The sequence below is a fragment of the Myodes glareolus genome, chromosome 10 (assembly GCF_982192425.1).
Source record: "Myodes glareolus chromosome 10, mMyoGla1.1, whole genome shotgun sequence".
In the NCBI taxonomy this organism is placed as follows: Eukaryota; Metazoa; Chordata; class Mammalia; order Rodentia; family Cricetidae; genus Myodes; species Myodes glareolus.
In genome coordinates, this window is record NC_142035.1 from 5,326,009 (window position 1) to 5,344,002 (window position 17,994).

At 44.8% G+C, this 17,994-nt stretch overlaps 1 protein-coding gene across 13 annotated transcripts in view; it reads left to right on the forward strand.

Annotated features, from left to right (window-relative positions):
* The window catches only part of LOC125404964 (serine/threonine-protein phosphatase 4 regulatory subunit 1-like), a 79,702-nt gene that overhangs the window by 35,868 nt on the left and 25,840 nt on the right, over positions 1-17,994 (forward strand). For 9 of the 13 annotated variants that reach the window (XM_048441236.3, XM_087910935.1, XM_087910937.1 and 6 more), the window contains 3 exons: positions 6,749-6,855; positions 8,107-8,249; positions 17,491-17,637. In XM_048441236.3, coding sequence (XP_048297193.3) covers positions 6,749-6,855; positions 8,107-8,249; positions 17,491-17,637 — 397 coding nt within the window. Of the gene's footprint in view, positions 1-6,748; positions 6,856-8,106; positions 8,250-17,490; positions 17,638-17,994 lie in introns of those variants that run through there. The other 4 variants (XM_087910940.1, XM_085696946.2, XM_087910939.1 and 1 more) reach the window with 2 other exon arrangements.

The window sequence follows — 17,994 nt, forward strand, 5'->3', positions numbered from 1 at the left end:
TGGAGGCATTTTCCAGATCTTGTGTGTTATTTATTTATTTATTTATTTATTTTACCGTACTAAATTGATTTTTTAGTGTGCATATGTCAGTAGATGCCTGAATGCCACAGTGCCCATACTGAGATCAGAGGACAACTTGCAAGGCTGGGCTCTCTTTCTACTAGGACTCTTGTGACAAGTACCTTCACCTCTGAGCTGTCTGCTGCCCCTACCTTCCTTCACTTCTGAGCTGTCCGCTGCCCTCTTGACCTCTGAGTCATCTGCTGCCCTCTTGACTTTCTGAGTCGTCCACTGCCCTCTTTGAACTCTGAGCCGTTCACTGCCCTCTTGACCTCTGAGCTGTCCACTGCCCTCTGCACCTCTGAACCATCCACAGCCCTTATTTTTTATGCACCTATGTGGGTAGTTACTGAGAAGAGAATAGTGTTCATATCCTCAGCTATGATCGTTATTGATTTTTCTTTCCTTTTAGAAGTTTAGATGTTGAGAGTGTACCCTGTTAGCATATTTCTATTTTTTTAAAAAATTAAGTTGGCTCTTTTATTTGTTGCATAGAATCTTTATCCCCTTGTCTGAAGTTCACATTGTTTGATAGTAATGCAAGAAGTCCAGTTTTCTTTTTATTTTGTGCTGTATTTATTTGTATATACTTGAACCTATAACCTTTAAAATTTCAACTATACTTACTGCGGGAAGTATATGAACACATCTTGCTTTTTGGTACAGTTCACCCATCTCTACTTCTTAATTTGATAGTGCAAGTCCAACCTGTGGTCCTCGAACCCCATATGCCCCAGAATAGCTTTGAATCCATGTTCATAGATAACATTCTCTCCCAGCATCAGAAGGCTGGCCCCTTGGGTAGATCACTGACATTGATGCTGCTGTCAATGTGGCTTTTTAAATGGTCCAATTTCTCTTGGGTGCTGAGCACACCTGCTGTCCAAATCATTTACTGCTTGGCTTGGTGGGCTGGCAGATACAGTCTTTCCAGAAGGCCATGTTCTTCCTTGTCTTGTTAGTCTTGCTAACTGAGAAGGTCCTGAAACCTGTGCTTTTGGCTCACTTTATCCCCAGTGTTTTCCCAGGGCATAGCCACAGAAAGCAGCAAGTTTTGCAAAGCACTACCACAGGAACGGTTATCCGCTGCAGCCCTTTCCATCTGTACTCACACCAGTAGACTGTCCTGCTCTGGGGTCTCTCTTATTTCTTTCTTCTTTGTCCTTAGGAGGGCAGGTCCCTTGTGCCCTCTTGAGACCAGATGCAGATTTGTTCATCTATTCTGTGGCCAGAGCAGCAGATTTGGGATCTTAGTTCCTTGATTTCCCTGGGGAGGCTGGTGTGAATGAGGTCCAGGGAAAGGTAATAAGTTTCTTTCTCCATAGTGTCTGTTTCGACTTTCCCAAGCTTCCTGGCTGCCAGATCTCAACCTTTTATCCCCAGGGCGGTATCTGTCTCATCGGCCAGGCTTTGTGTTGACATATTTCTTCTGTGTTGTGCTGGGCCAGAGGGCTTCACTTTGAATCCTCAATTTGCTATCTTCTTTTCTTGAAAATCGGAGTAGGTGAGTCCACTTTGTTTGCTTCTCTGTGTGCAGTGAGGCCCTTGGCAGAGGGGATCTGTTGGTTTCTCTGACACTGTTGTCTGGTTGCCTTTGTCTAACATAGCTCCTGTGTCGATTTATGCAGATTTGTGCACACTATGCAAGTTGCTCGCCTTGAGCATTCAGTGTGCCCTGTTATGCAGCTGTCACTACAGTAGCTTGAGCACCTCTGCCACCCAACAGGCTCCTGTGTTTGCTCCTCATGGTCAGGCCTTCCCACCCAATTCCAGGGTCCCCACAGCCTCTGGCATGGCTCCTGTTGTTTTCTCATCTTATTTCAGTAGAACTAGGGAGACCGATGAGGGATTACTTTGTTTTTGTCGGTACTTGGACACTTTTCCCGGGCATTGTTTTGCACATGCGTTCACCAGCAAATGAACTGGACTTTTTTTTATGAATGATGCTTGTGTATATGTTTTACAGCCTCTGTGTATAGATAGATACATCTTCATTTCATTTGACTAGACACCTAGAAGTGAAGTTGACTTTCTGAGACCCCAGCAGTGTCTGCAGCTCCTCATGCTGTATCTTCATTGGTACTTGGATTGTCATCCTAGTTTAGGTGCTAGCTGTTGTAGTGCTATCTTACTGTAGCTCTTTTGTCTTCTCTCTTTGTGTGTGTGTGATTGTATTTCGTATTTTAGCTTTTGATTTTGAGATAATTAGTTGCAGATGTATTGTAGTGTAAGTGATTGTATTTCGTATTTTAGCTTTTGATTTTGAGATAATTAGTTGCAGGTGTATTGTAGTGTAAGGGTTTATATCATGGTCAGCTTGACAGACTCTAGAATCACCTAGGAGACAGAGCTCGGGGCATGTCTGTGAAGGCTTTTCTAGACTGAGTTGATTAGCTGAGTTGGGAAGACCCGTCCTAAATGTATACAACACCTTTCCAGGGGCTGAGGTTCCCAGCTGAATAAAAGGAGACAGTGAGTTGAGCACCAGCCTTCATTACTCTCTGCTTCCTGACTGTGAATGCCATGTGACCAGCTGCCTCATACACCTGCATCCAACATTTTCCGGCCATAATGCCTCTTTCTTCAAACTATAGGCCAAAATAACTCTTCTTTCTTCAGTTGCTTTTGTCAATGGTTTGATGACAGCAATAGACAAAGGAACTAATGGGTATACAGATTCTATAGCATGTGCCCAGCTCCTTCTAGTGCAGTTGCCTGCAACCAAAAGAGAATCTGCTCCCAGGGGACCTTCAAAGGTGTCTCAGACACATTTCTGGGTGTCCCATCTGGGGGTCAGGGAATGCTACTGACACCTAGTGGTTATAATCCAGGGCTGCTACTAAGTACCCCTTAAATGCACAGGACAGTCCCCCAGCAAAGAATTGTCAGCCTGGTCTTCAGAGTGAGTTCCAGGACAGCCAAAGATACACAGAGAAACCCTGTCTCAAAGAAACAAGAAATAAAAATAAAAAATGGAGTTTAAAATAAAGCCACGTAAAGATGGAAAACATACAGAGAGTCTGGATACTGTATTCTATTGTGTTGTCTTTGAATTGTTTGATGGCTGAGAAAGGAGAAAGAGTTGCTAAAAGACATTTGATTATAAATGTTGCTGATTAATCCAACATATTTATTTTGAAAATGCCTTGACTTCAAAATTTAAGTCAAAAGAAATGTTACTTTGGAGAAGAGGCTTTGCTTTTGTTTCCACAGGAAATTAGAGGCTGTGGATTCATTCTGGGTTAAGAAAAATCAGATTTGATCAAGGAAGACCCCCTGAAAAATATCTCTGATAGGAGTAGATGACCCAAATGATCCAACATTTCAGAAGACCTCTGTTGGAGTTTCCTCTGATTTCTACATCCAGAACAGTTTCAAGACTGCTGGCTGCCATGATCAAGCCTTACAGAAAATTCCAGTCAGGACTTGACCATAATCCTAAATTTTCTTTAGGTTACCATAAGATTATCAGTGTTCCCAGTCAGCAGGAAGTAGCCTAGAAAACTATACCTACATTCCCCCAAAATGGATTATGGATATTTGTCTTTGTTTAGAGTGTTGGTTACAAGTTTTATGGATAGTGGCCAGGAAAAAAGCTAAACAAAGGAGATTAGATTCAGAGTTCTTGTTTTAAAAAAAAATAGGGGGAGGAGGAGTGCTGTGGTGTGGGACAATGGTATTGTACTCTGTAAAGGTTTGTCACCTGTGCTGATTTAATAAAATGCTGATTGGCCAGTAGTCAGGCAGAAAGTATGGTGAGAAGACCAGAACAGGAAAATTCTGGGAGGAGGAAAGACTCAGTCTGCAGTCGTCACCCAGACGCAGAGAAATCAAGATGGGAATGCCTCACTGATAAAAAGTACCAAGCCACATGTCTAACACAGACAAGAATTATGGGTTACCGTAAGATGTAAGAATTAGTTAATAAGAAAGTCTGAGCTAATAGGCTAGCCAGTTTATAAATAATGTTGATCTACTCTGTGTGTTTCTTTGGGACTGAACGGCTACAGGACTGGGTGGGACAGAGACCTCTGTCAACACAAACCATACAGTTTACAACTTTCAAATTTCTTATTGATAGATTTTTAACATATTCACAGAATGTCTAACATTCTTCAAGGAATTTTGATATTTTCTTACCACCTCCAAAAGAAACTCTGTTGTCATGAACGTTTCTGCTCAAGTGACCTCAGCCCTCTCCCTAAGCAGCCATTAACCTAATTTCTCTTTCCACTGTGTGTAGCAGGTATAGTCATGTGGTTTGTAGACTTTTGTGGCTTCTTTACTCAGCTTGTTTCCAAGGTTCATCCGTGTTGTAGAATGTGTCAGTTCTTCATTCTGTTGACCTGCTTGGCAACAAATAATTATTCGGGTTGTTTTCAGTTATTTTCTGTTTGAATAACATTGCTGCAATTGCTTGTGAACAGAGTTTCAAAGCTAGGTCTGGAAGTCTCTTTTGTCCCATATTTTCTTCCAGTTTGTGGTTTGTCTCCTCTACCCTCCTTAGTAGTGTAATTTTTGGAAAGAGTTTTTTATTTTAATGACATTTTAAAATTATTTATTTTATTTTATGGTTCGTATACTTTGAGGCTTCAGAAATATTGCTAAGTAAAGCTCACACAGGCTTTTTTTCCTGGATTCTTTTTCTTTCAGGACGTTTTCTGGTAAAGATCTCAACATTAGCCTTCTGATGCATTTCGTGTCAATCTCTGTGCAAGGCACACAGTGAGAGTCAGGGTCATTTCCCCAGTGTCTACACATTCCAGCAGCACTTTTGAAAAGCCTGTTTTTCCCTGTGACCTTTGTGAAAATTCACTGGTGATATATGTGTGATCCTATTTCTAGACTCCTACCGTGACTTTTATCTATTTCTCCTTGTAGTTTTATTGATTATTTTTTACTCTGTAGCCCGAAGCTGTGTTATTTAGTACATAGACATTTAGGATTATTGTATCTTCTTTACAAGTTCACCCCTTTATCACTGTGAAATGACTTTATCCATGGTGATGTTCTCTGTCTGAAACGTGTTTTGTCTGATATTGAGGTGGCTACCATAGCTCTCTTAACTACTTTTGGTTTTTCACTCTATGTATTTACATATGTATATTAGAGTGTGTTTCTTGTTAGCAGTATATAGTTGGATCTTGTTTACTCCAGCGGCTTGGTGTTTTTGTTGAAATGCTCAGAGTAGTTATGTTGTTTGTCCTCCCTGCTGCTAGGGCTGACATCATCCTGCCCGAGCTCCTCTGTTGTCTCTCTTCTCTCCTCTGGTTCTTCGTCTGCCTTTCCTTGGTTTAATGGAATTTTTTATGAGTTCAGTTTGTCTTGATAGTTTATTAGCTATAATTTATTGTTTTGTTATTTTAGTAGCTGTCTCAGTGTTTGTTTAACTTATTAGTGATATTTTTCTACTACACAATGTAATAAAATTACAGTAGTATGCTCTCATTTTTGTTTCCTGGTCTTCGTGCTATTTTGTCTTCCGTTTTACATATATGTATATTCATACACACACACAAACACACACACAGAGACATATATGCTATAAATCCACAATTCATTTTCAGTTTTGCTTAACAATTGTTTCTTAAAGAGATATAAATAATGAGATCAATCTTTATATATGGTTATCATTTCTGGTCCTTTTTATTCATTTATGTAAATTTAGATTTCTATCTAGTGTCATTTTCTTCCTGTTTGTAGGATTTCTTTGATTATTTCTTATAATTTAAGCTTTTTTCTTAGTGTTTAATAAAGCATTTATTTATGGTGCCTTGTCTTCAGTAGTTCATGTTACTTCCTGGGTTTTTAAGCCTGCTCCTTGGAAGGTCTATACCCTGCTCTCAGGTTAACTTTAATGGCCATCTGTTTCTCCCTGGTGTCTGAGATGCCTACAAGATATATCTTTTAGACTGTAGTAGCAGTCCCATCTCTACAGCCCCATGGTGAAACCCTCTTGTGTTTGACATGTGGCTTAGTGCTGGCCGCTGCCTGTGGAAGGTTCCCTAGTCAATGTGTTGCTCCTTGGCTGCAGGCTGGCTCACTGCTCTCCTGCTGTCCCAGGGACCAAAGATAGCTTTTCCTTTCCTTAAACAGTTGCTCCCACTGACCCTACCCTTCACCTTTTGTTATCTTGACCAAGCCTACTTGTAGCATTTGTGCTCCCTCAAAACAGGTGTTGTGGGTCCATCCTGTTTAATATTAATCACATGGGAAGATGGGGGGAATAAGCCAGCAGAATCAGAGAAGAATCTTATTTAAAACAGTTACCTCTGGACTTCTGTCTGTATGTAGTACCTTGTTCTCCAGACCTTGAAGGACCAGCAGCTGCTCTCTGGGTCTCTTACTTGTGTTTATTGGTCACTTGCCCCTCTACCCGCAATGATCCAAGGATTTTCTTCCAAGTCTGTGTGAGCCCAAAGCAGCAATAAACCAAAGAGAATAAGGGCTTTCTGTGTCGAGTTTATTCTGACTTCCAGGCTTTGAGCTAAAGTCCCAATTCCTACAGGGCTTTGATTGGCATTAGAGCGGCCATCTCTGATGGTCCTTGGTCTCTGTCCTCCTGGATGGATGCTGGCTTTCCTTTTTCCATGACCCTCCTGCTAGTGTAAGCACTGTACCTGCAGTGCAGCATCCTTTGGTCAGCACCTGCCCGCTAACATCCATGTGGTTCCTTCTGTCCCTATAGTCAGATTGTCGCCAGAGGACTACTGGATGTCTTCCGGGATGTCAGCCACAGTGACAAGGACATACTGGCAGTCATGGAGGTGGCAGTCCGACTGTCAGAAGATGCAGGTTTGTTCAGTTCTGTAACTTTTTTACTTGTACATTTCTTAAAAATTATATGGTACAAGTGCTAGCTAAGATTGAAAGGCCTTCATATTAATCAGCGAGCTTTGGACAGTGTCTGACTGTGGATGGATTTTGTCACGAAGAACAGACGTCTTACTTGAGAATGACTCAAATTGCCCTTATTTTTGGAACATCGGAGTGACTAATGTGACGAAGGCCATTTGCCCTGGCAGTTAGGCCTTTTGTATTTCTTGAGTTTTGCCAGAGTGCTGGTTGCTAAGAAATACCCAATCAAAAGCAGTTCTTTGGATTAGAACAATCCAGTCATTAGTTTCTCTCACCTGTGATCTCTGTGGACTGATCTTGATTTTTCCTGTTCTCTCTGCCTCCCTGTGATTGCTATTCTGGAAGAAAGCACGCCGCAGCACAGCAGATGCTGCCTCCCCACCCCCGCCACCCGTAAAGATGAGGAAGATGAATGAGTAGTGGGCTTGCCAGTCTTGACAGCTGCCCCGCAGCCCCCCTTCTCTGCACTCATAATGAATGGCGAGCTGCTTCAGAAAGTTCCAGAAATCTGAGGCCTTAGAATTTGATCATTTTAGCTGAAGATAGAAAAGAAGCCTTCCATATAGCTCTGCTATCAGTTTGAAATATTCATGTGGATGTGACACGGTGCTTTTAAAAAGGCCCAAGTGGACGTTCTCAGGCTCTGAATGGATTCTCTTTGGAAATGAATCACCATTTACAGTGCTGTGGCAATTATATATTTGTGTTAAATTTAATGTGGTGTACTGGAGCTTGAGCGCTCTTTTGTTTAATGCTTTGCCTTAGAAATAATTGGGATGCGTGGATTGTGGGGGAGTGCATTTGTGAAAGAATTATTTATAATGTATACATCCTGGCTGGAATTTAAATAAGCACAACCCATAGGTCTGACAGAGAAGCCATTAGCTGTAATGGCTTTTGGACGCTGGCCCAGCGTGCAGACTTCTCGGTCCTTTCTCCATTTGTATATGGCTTGTTATAATAGAGTTGTCATCCTCTCTTCCTTTCATGTTTTTATATTGCTGTGTGCCTTACTAGCTTTTTAAGCCTGTCTGTAGCATAAATACTCTAAATGGGAAATGATTTTTAAACTGCATTTGTCTAATTTTCTTGATGAAGTATTTCAGTAAGCAAAGCTAGAAACCATTAGTATATACCATGTCAGATGCTTGACTTCTCCTTATCTAACTCTCTGTCCCATTGCTCCAGAGCCCACAGTGCGAACTGAGCTGATGGAGCAGATCCCGCCCATCGTCGCTTTCTTACAAGAAAGCAGGTTGGATTTTCCTGTGGTGGTCTCCCAGTACCTCGTGCCTGTTATAGTGCGGTACCTCGTGGATCCAGACAAGCAGGTGTGAGCATGCCCACCAAGGTCTCATCAGCACACTCTCTCTGGTTCATCTATAGCTCAGGAAAAGCCTTGGTAGAGTTAACTGCATGAACCAAGTCCTCTCGTCTCACGGGAGAAGCAGGCTGTATTCCTTCCTGCTGCAGAGGATTCTTCTCTAACTTTTCATTATGGATGTGTTCAAACACAGCAATGGGTAGAACATAAAAGTGAGGTTCATGAACCTTCTACTGCTTCAGCCATCATTAACACTTCACCAGTCGTTTCCATTGATCTTACCCAGATAGACTCCATCACAGAGGAAAGTAGTTCCCGACAGCGCATCGCTCAACTGTCAAAACTTTAGCATGGCTCTCTAAGAAATAAAGAGCTGAGGGTGTAGCTCAGTTGTAGACACTTGCTTAGTGTACAATTCCTACATTTAGTCCTTAGCATGGCAAAAATATATATGTAGAGAGAGACATACCATTATTTTAAAACTTATCATTACTTATTTGATGCCATCTGAAGTTTTATGTGAACGTGCTCATCTTTTGGAGAAACCCTGGGTAGTCCTCATGGAGAACACTATTTCCTTGGAGGCTGTATGATTTGATACCTGAATTCTGTCATTCATTGCTCTCTGGGGTAATGCCTAGAAGTCTTCAGTGAAGAGCTTTCCTACTATCTGTTTGAAAATGCAGACCACAAGGACAGGTGAGATCAGTTCTTTATGTTCTTCCTTTATTTACTAGTTTCCAGGATAATTAATTGGCATCCTCTGTCATCTACAGATGACTGCTGAGGCCCTGTCATTGGTTGGCATCCTCTGTCTACAGATGACCACTGAGGCTCTTTCATTGGTTGGCATCCTCTGTCTACAGATGACTGCTGAGGCCCTGTCATTGGTTGGCATTATCCTCTATTATGTACAAATGACCGCTGAGGCCCTGTCATTGGTTGGCATCCTCTGTCTGCAGATGACCGCTGAGGCCCTGTCATTGGTTGGCTGTCAGAATTACTGAGACCAACTAGGCTTTAGTGTGATGTCTGTGTTCCCAACATTGTGGGCATTGCTTCTTTTTGGTAATTGTTTTTCACTCTAGCTTGTGGGAGCTATGATTCTAGAATCTTCCTGACATGTCTAGTGGACTTTCAGAGTTTACCTCCAGCTGAAACTGACTGCTTCTTTACAGGATCAGTGCTTCTTAAACTGGGGAAATGATGAGAAATCAGAACATGGGTACCAGGGTACTCCTGGCTGTGCACTCAACCATTACTTCTAGTGATGGCTGTTTTTAAAAATAAAGTGGCCCATTGGTTTATTGGTATATCCAACTTTTATCAAGGATGGCTTTTACTTCATTTTCCTATTTTATCTTCTTTTTTCACTTTGTACAGTGTAAGTCTCATATGGTAGTTGATATGTTTGTGTTTAATCCACATTACTACAGTGTGTGTGTGTGTGGTGCTGGGGTGGGACCCAGGGCCTCCTGCTTGCTAGGCATGCACTCTACAATAGATGAGCTACATCCTCATCCTTGTTTTACTTTGGGTGTAAGTTGCTCAGCCTGACTTTGAACATTGGATTTCTTGATTCTGCCTTAGGTTTTTGAGAAATACCAGACTAGCCTGCGTGGCTTTTGTCTACTGTGTTGTTGTTTGTTTATTTTTGAGATTGTGTTTTAATTACATTTCTTCCTTCCCTTTCTTCCCTCTAAACCTTCCCATTTACCTTTCCCCAGTCTCCTTCAAATTCACTGTCTCTTTTTCCAGTTGTTATTTATTGCATATATCCTTTGTAGATGCATATGTCCCTTCATAGATATAATCTATAGAGCCCATATTCTTTCTCTTGAGACAAGGACTCACTATGTTGCTCAGGATGGCCCTGAACTCCTGGGCTCCAGTTCATCATGTTTATCATGTTTATCTTCAAGAGTAGAAGTAGCTCTTGTCATTCTGACTCTGATGCATCGAAAATATTCACCCAATTCCCAAACTTAAAACTCTCAGTGTATTTGGAGAAGTCTAATTTTCCTCCCTCTCTTCCTCCCTCTCTTCCTCCCTCTCTTCTTCCCTCTCTTCTTCCCTTCCTCCCTCCCTCCCTCCCTCCCTCCCTCCCTCCTTCCCTCCCTCCCTCCCTCCCTCCCTCCCTCCCTCCCTCCCTCCTTCCCTCCCTCCCTCTCTTCCCTTCTGACTCCCTTTCTTTTGGGTCTGCTTCCTCGAGTGGTATCTTACTGCTCCCCAGACAGTGCCCTGTGTCCTGCATCCTGGCCTTTCTCAGGTGGCTGTGCCCCCTCCTACTTTTTTCATGCCATGTGCCCTGTTTTTGGGGCAGTGACTCAAAGTGGGTCTTGCTCCAATTTCCTACAGTGTCAGCCTCTGAGGTTAGGGATAGCACATATGCTGTTGGACACTGGGGAAACTTTAGTACCTATGACATTGTTGAAGGAGTCTTGGGAGACTGTTCAGGGGCTCTCACACAAACTTGATGACCCAAATTCAGTCTCTGGAAGCCATGTGGAAATGTTTGATACAGTGGAGCGCATCTGTAATTCCATCATTCCTCCTCGTGATAGGAGCAGAGACAGGAGAGTTACCCATAAACTAGAGGGCCACTCAGCCTGGGGTCTGCAGCCCAGTGGCAGAAACAAGAGGGGTTGCCTCAAAAACAGGGTTGGAAGAGAGAACCAACTCCTAAAAGTTCTCTTTCACATATATGCCATGGAATACATGTACCCATGTACCCCCCCACACACATACAGTGTGAAGGAAGTCTCTGTCCTTTGTATTTGTATCAGTGTATTTCAGAGATGACTTCCTGTAAAGAATGAAAGTGATTTAATTTTTAATGACATACCATGTTTAGATTACCACTATTTTCAAGAAAGTCTAAAAATTTAGTTTGTGTTTTTTCTTGATCTGGTGTTTTTAAAAAGGACAGACAGTCGTTTTTAACTGTTACACAGTGTGACAGGGCGCAATAGAGTTTTCAGATAAGGAAAAAGCCATCCTATTTCCACTCTCCTGCCATGGATATTTTGATTATCTTTGCATTTTCTCCCACACGAGTCTGATCATAACACGGGGCGGCTTCCTCAATTTGTTCATTTGTTCTGACAGTTTCTGAGTGCCCATTATTAGCCAAGCCTGGTGTGTTGTGCCTGGGGATGAAGAGATGAACAGGACAGATTTCTGCCCTCAGCAAGCTCCTCTGAGGGCCACAGACATTCTTCTGTTTCTTCATCATCTGCACTGGTTTTAATTTTGTCGTGTGCCCCATCTTCAGCTCGGCGTGTGTCTGGGTGTTCTGTGAACTGTGCGAGCATCCACTTTTGTTCTTCTGTTGACTTTTCTTTCTCTTCTGATGCATTCTTGAAAATGAGAGACTGTCCAAGGGTTTGCCTTTTTCCTGACCTCTGTCGCCTGTCTTTGCTGTATATTTTGTCCAGACCATTGGATCCACAGCCCCATCATGTCTGACACTATAGATCTCTGCTCTGCAGCTGTGCTCTCTTCCTCCACTCCCTCAGATCCATCTCCATGTTCCTGCCCTTTGGTAGAACTTCTGCTACCTTGGCTCTGCCTAGCTAGGCCTAGCTTCCTCCAGTCTTGCCTGCTGAGCTCACTCTGCGGGAGGGTGCCCTGTCATGCATTGATTGGTGCCATTGGAAATTTATGGATGTGCAGTGCTGCCTGGCAGTTCTTTCCCCCGTCCCTCATCAGCTGCTTCTCCCATTATCCCTTAGACCTTTGCCATTCTCATCAGGCCCCTCACCCTGCCCTGCCTTTTGCCAAGCAAGTGACCTTGCCTTTTACATCACGGAGAAAATAGAGGCCTTCAATCTTCATCCCCTATTGCCGTGAACAGAGCCACCATCTAAGATATTCATTTCCCCTGAGCCACGGCCCGGGAACTCTGGAAACCCTTCCCCCTCACCTCCACATCCAGTCAGACCCATGCCACATATCCATTGTTTCCATCATAAATGCATAACCCCAAAGACCTCCTCTCCTCCTGCCCTTCTATCTTCAAAACCAGAGCTATGAGAAAGTTCACTGCACTGGGTAGAGGCTGGAGGCTGCCTCCTCTATCCTCACCATAGCCTCATGAGGGCCTGCTCACTGGAGCCAGCCTCTCCTCCCAATCCCTTTTCTCCTATCCGGGTCTACCTTTCATAATCAGGTGCCAACTCTTTGGAAGTGTGCAGTGGGCTGCTGGCAATGCCTAGAAGTCCTAGTTGGTCAGTGTTGTAGCACAAACATGGGTGACTTTGCCTCAGCCTAGAGTAGGTGCCTTATTCTGTCAGATTGATGAGCCTGAGGAGTATTGGCCATAGCCCTGCGTTAATACCTAAATTCTACAGCTGTGATTGCACAACTGGACAATAGCCGCTGTGCTTCAGGTCTGCTGTGGGTGTTTCAGGCTGTCCCACCAGCCTGGGGAGCATGGCACATGACATTCATTCCTTCATTCTTGTGTCAGATGAGAGGAGGCTGAGGTGTGGGAAATGAGGCTATGGCTGGATACTAGACCTGGATCCTGAGCCTCACTTGTCTGTCTCGGAATTGTCAGGGCTCTTGTGGACCTCTTGCCTGTCATCAAATCTGAGTCCTTCCCTGTAGGAACCTTTGTGACCTAGCCCCAGAGCCTGGCACCTGGTTGCAGTCCTCTGAAGTTGTGTGAGCCAGGAAGCTGGGAAACCTCTGTCCTCAGCAGGTCTCGCCCCTGCCTTCTGCCCTGGCTGACCATCTTCTAAAGAAGTGTTTTTGCTCTGCCTACTCTCAGCTTGTGTTGTTTCTGTGCCTCAGTTTCCCTCCTCTTTGCTTCTTGGCTTTGGTCCCATTTCCTACAGCTGATCTCCTTGGAGGATCTGCTGCAGCCCCCACACACTCCCACTCAGTTTGGGCCATTCCGCTCCCTCTGCCTGGGCTTCCGCTCCTGGTAGCTGGTAGACATGGAGCTGTTTGGCCTTGAATTCAGCTAATCAGCTCATTTGGAAGATTCAGTGCTCTTGTTTTAAAAACACTTTCATTTTTAAAATTATCTTGACAAATTTAATCACTTGAGAGAAGGATCATAAAATAAACACGCATCTCATCCCACCCGCTTTATGTAACAAGTGTTTGCGGTTTGCTTGACAGCTCTTTGCTTTTGATTTTGAGGTTACAGTAGTGGTTCCAAGTGCTCTGTACCCCTCTCCTGCTCCAAAGTACCACCATCCTTTGCATGCAGGTTGTTACAGGCATCCCGCTTGTGAGAGTGGCTCTGAGTGGGGTTGTTAGCACATCACATAAACTGTGTGGCTCTGCTTTCTGGGCCATGGTCTCCTGTTCCTCTTGTTGTGGGCCATTGAACTAACCTGTGCTGGGCTCAGCTGTTCACTTGATGTGTACCATCCAGGTCACCTGTTGGCAACCTCTTTTGGTTTCTGCTTGATCCACACTCTATTTGTCATTGCTGCCACTTTGGGTGTTTGAGATGAGAACTGGATGCCTGTCAGTCATTTCCTGCTGCTCCACACAGACGGTATGAAGGAAGAAGGACCACATGCATCCCTTGATCCCCTCGGGGCCCTGGATTGGGCTCCTGTACACACACCTCCTGTGCTCTGACAAGGGAAACTTTGGGAACAACAACAGCCAGCATCTGCTTGAGCACCATGTGTGCTAACTACGGTTCTCAGCTCTTTGCATCCTGAGAGGTTTTGATGCTTAGGTCAGGCCTCTGATGGCTTAAAGGTCTGATTCTTTATGGTGGTGCCAAAGTGTATACAGATGACCATTTTGGCTTTTACTCTCATTATTACATTCAACTGTTGGACTCTAGTGTCCAAACCGAGAAGGAGTCGCCCCCAGAGACCACCTCATATACCACAGCCGATGCAAAAGCATGAGGATTTTATTAATTCTGTCATGACAGGGTCCCTCAGCATTCGGGAAGCCGAGAGACCCCGACTAGCTGGTACAGTCTACTTTTAAAGGAGAAGGCCCCATAGAAACAAGAGGGGTTGTTCCTTGACCATTATGATTGGCTTATTCAAAAAGGGCTAATACCAATAATTGACTGGAGAACTATTGTCAGATCAGATGAGGTAACAGGTCATTTTGACCCCGTTTCCCCGGGGACTGAGTCAAAACATACGTGTATGGGTAATTGTTCAGGAACTAAGTACGTGCATGTGTAGCTGTTAGGTCCTTGGTTCCCAGGGTAGGAGGGGAAGCCCTGAGGCACAGAGGCTGAGAGGGTTTGAAATTGTCAGAAATGGCTTCAGGATTGTCTAAAATATTACACAACCAATTACCTGAGTTATACAGCACTTTACTATTAGATTGGGTTATTGTAGGCGATCTTGTCCAACTGTTGCTAATGTAATCACTCAGCACATTTGAGGTTGGCCAGGCTGTTAGTAGGTTAAATGTAGTAAATGCATTGTTGTTTTCTTGCTTGAGTTGAGATAAGATCTCAACTGTAGCCTGAGCTGGCCTGCAACTCACAGTGATCCTGTTGCTTCAGCATCCCAGGTATAGCGATAATGAACCACCCCCATCTTTGTTTTTGTTTTTAGAGACAGGTTTTCTCTGTGTAATAGTCCTAGCTGTCCTGGAACTTGCTTTGTAGACTAGAGAGACCAGACCCCTACACTGGTCCTGCTCTCTCTACCCTGCCTGCTCCTTTTTCTCTTTCTTCTGTTTTGGCGTCAATAGCCAGGGCAGTGTCAGCAGTCACCCTTTGCTTCTGTGACCTTCCGAGGTAATGGCTTTCCTAAGCCATTTTTTCTTACCCCCCTTTCTCCTGTCTGCAGGGCTAGGAGAACATGGGCTCCTTGCCCATGGCTGTCCTTTGGTCGCTGTTCTGTTATCATCACTCATACCAAAACATGATCTGTCACTTCTGTGCTCTTAAGCCCTCGGTAGCACTCACTGGAAGTTGTATTGCTCCCCAGAGGTCTTCGTGGCACTATGACAGCCTTTCCTGGGCTTTCTTCACCTCACCCTCAGTTCCTGTTCCATGCAGTTTTCCCTTACATCTGTCACCTGGAACTTGTCACGTCCCCAGATTTCATCCCCCTCTTCTCCTGAGCTTGCTGTTCTGTGGACCCGAAGTCCCTTTCCCTTGCTAGTGTATTGTTTCCCTGGGGCGACGGTAACAAAGTGCCAGGAACTTGGCAGCTCTAAGCCTTGGGCCTTTCTTCACTGTCAGTTTGGGAGCAAAGTGTTGTCCATGGAACTCTGAGGAGAACCTGTTCCACTTTTGCTGGTTGTGTCACTTGATGCCTCTACTTCTAAGTATTTCTTCACATTTTCTTTTCTAATCTTTCTCTTGTCATAATACATACTTGTGATGACATTTATGACCGCTGGGCTAATTCTGGCTGGCATCAAGGTCCTCTTAATCACATCTTCAAAGGTCCCGTTTAAAGAAACATTGGTGGCTATTCATTTTCCGTCATTATGTCTCAATACCAGATAACCCAGTTACCAAGAGGAAAGATTAAGCTGATGGTGGTGGCACACGCCTTTAATCCCAGCATTGGGGAGGCAGAAGCAAGTAGGTCTCTGAGTTTGAGGCCAGCCTGGTCTACAGAGCAAGTTTCAGGACAGCCAAGGCTACTCAAAAAACAAACAAACAGAAACAAAAAGTGGGGATATATTTGGACTCCTGGTTTCAGAAGTTTTGTTCATGGCCAATCAGCTCTGTTGCTTTTGGACCTGTGTGGAGTAGAACATTATATCAGGGAGCATGCATGAAGCAGAGCAGCTCACTCATGGTGGACAGGAAGGAAAAATGAGAGTCCAGAAAAGACCCAGTGACTTGGTTTTCTTCTGCTAGGCTCTCACCCCCTGACCCAAAGGTTCCCCACGCCCCCATCTCCAAGCATTGCCACAGGTCAAGGACTGAACCTTTCATCTCATAGACAAGATCCAGACTCTACCACTCGTAGCTGCATGTCCCAGAGACTGATATAGAAATGCCTTTGGAGAGCGCTAACTCGTCACTGCTCTTGGCAGCGCCTCTCTGTGGACATGTGTCTCCAAGTCTCCTCTTTGACTCTGTAGTTCCTGGTGCCCTCTCTACATCCTTGGTGGCCACTTCTTCTGGCCATGTCCCCACTGTGCTGTGTGTAGCCTTAGCAGTTGCCGGTGAGTGTTCCCGACTCCCTCCTGGTGCACTCCCTGTGTTCCTGGTGCCACCTCCAATGAGGAGTCTCCATCCAGGCTGCCCCAGAAATGTTTCTTTGTCTCATGTCCTTAGCTCCTGGCACATGCCTTCTCCTCAGTCAGTTTGACACCTGAATCATTGTAGCAGGACCCAGTCTTGTCACCATGCTGGGTAATATTGCTAGGCCATCACCTTTCTTGACACAGCCAACTTAACGGGGTCTCATCCCTCCCCACTGGGCTCTGCCTTCGATGCCTTGCTGGCCCTCTGTATTGTTTCGCATTGCCTGCCATTCACTTGGAGCACTACTACCAGAGTGATCTTTTTGAAGCACAGTTTCCCTCCCTGCACTCGGGTCAAAAGCCATGGTGCCATGTAGCCTTTGTGGCTACAGCCTTGGGGCTTGTCCTCTTGTACCCTGCTATGGGCTGATCATTGGTGACAATGTCTGTTCACTTCTGGGGCCCATTATGATTCTGTTGCCTTTCCTCTTCTGACAATGAACTGCATATTTCATTGCTCTCTCTATAAATGGGAATTCAAGTGCTTTCATTTCCTAAAAAATGCCTCTTTAGCTTCTTTTGGTCCCTTTACACCCTTTTGTTGGCTCTCTGCACAATGGCCAAGGACGAGAAGTATCTTTTTTCTGCCGGTGCTCTCCACCATGGTGGGGCTCTTCCAGAAACCACTCAGGTCTTGTATGTGGTGATCCAGGTTTGCGTAGGAGCAGGAATAGGTGCTGGCATTCATTCTGATACCTATGCCAGTGGGACAGACGTGTGTCCATTCAACCAGCCCCACAGAATGGGGTGTTCTGTGTCACCTGCTGTTTGTGCTAAGGGCGCGCTGAGAATAAGAGGCATTTCAGACGTGGGACTGCCCTCCAATCTCACCCTGTGAAAGACACATGACGGTTAAGAATCATACCCAAAACATGTTCATACGGGAGGAATGATTCCACCAGGAGACTGGGGCTCTCTCCAGAAGTGGAGCAAAGAGTAGACCCAGAGGAAGATGGAGGGCCACTGGGGGAGAGCTGTCTCCATCCTGAGAAAGCATCTCCCCATCTCCTGTTTCACCTTCTACTATTCCCCTCCAGGTCAGAAAATCCAGCCAGGAAGTGCTGCTGGCTCTTGTGGAGCAAGGTCTAATTTCCCAGTGCGACATGGAAGGCAAAGTGTGTCCCATTCTGCTGGAGCGCTCCGCTCCGGACTGCGATGATGAATGCAGAGCAGAGGCCGTGAGTGTAAGTCTTCCTGGGAGTGGCTTGCAAACCTGCTGTTTGAATTCTCACAAGAGTTGGACTTTGGCCAGCACCGTTCCCTGAGTAAGGTGGCCAGGGCTCATTCAAGGCAGTTCCACTAGTAGCTTTGAACCTGTTTTTAGACATGCTCATTCTTGGAGCACCAGGGCTGGAGAAGTCCCAGCCATGTGAGTGTTGCCAACCACTGACTCAAACCACTGCTGCTCAGGATCTCCATTCTCACAGCAAAGCTCCTCAACCTGGGGATTTTACCCTTGTTTCCCCCAGTCACAGGCCAGGAATAATTCAACAGACCTAATGTCTTCTGTCAATGCCAAGAAGGTGTGTAAGCAGTGATGG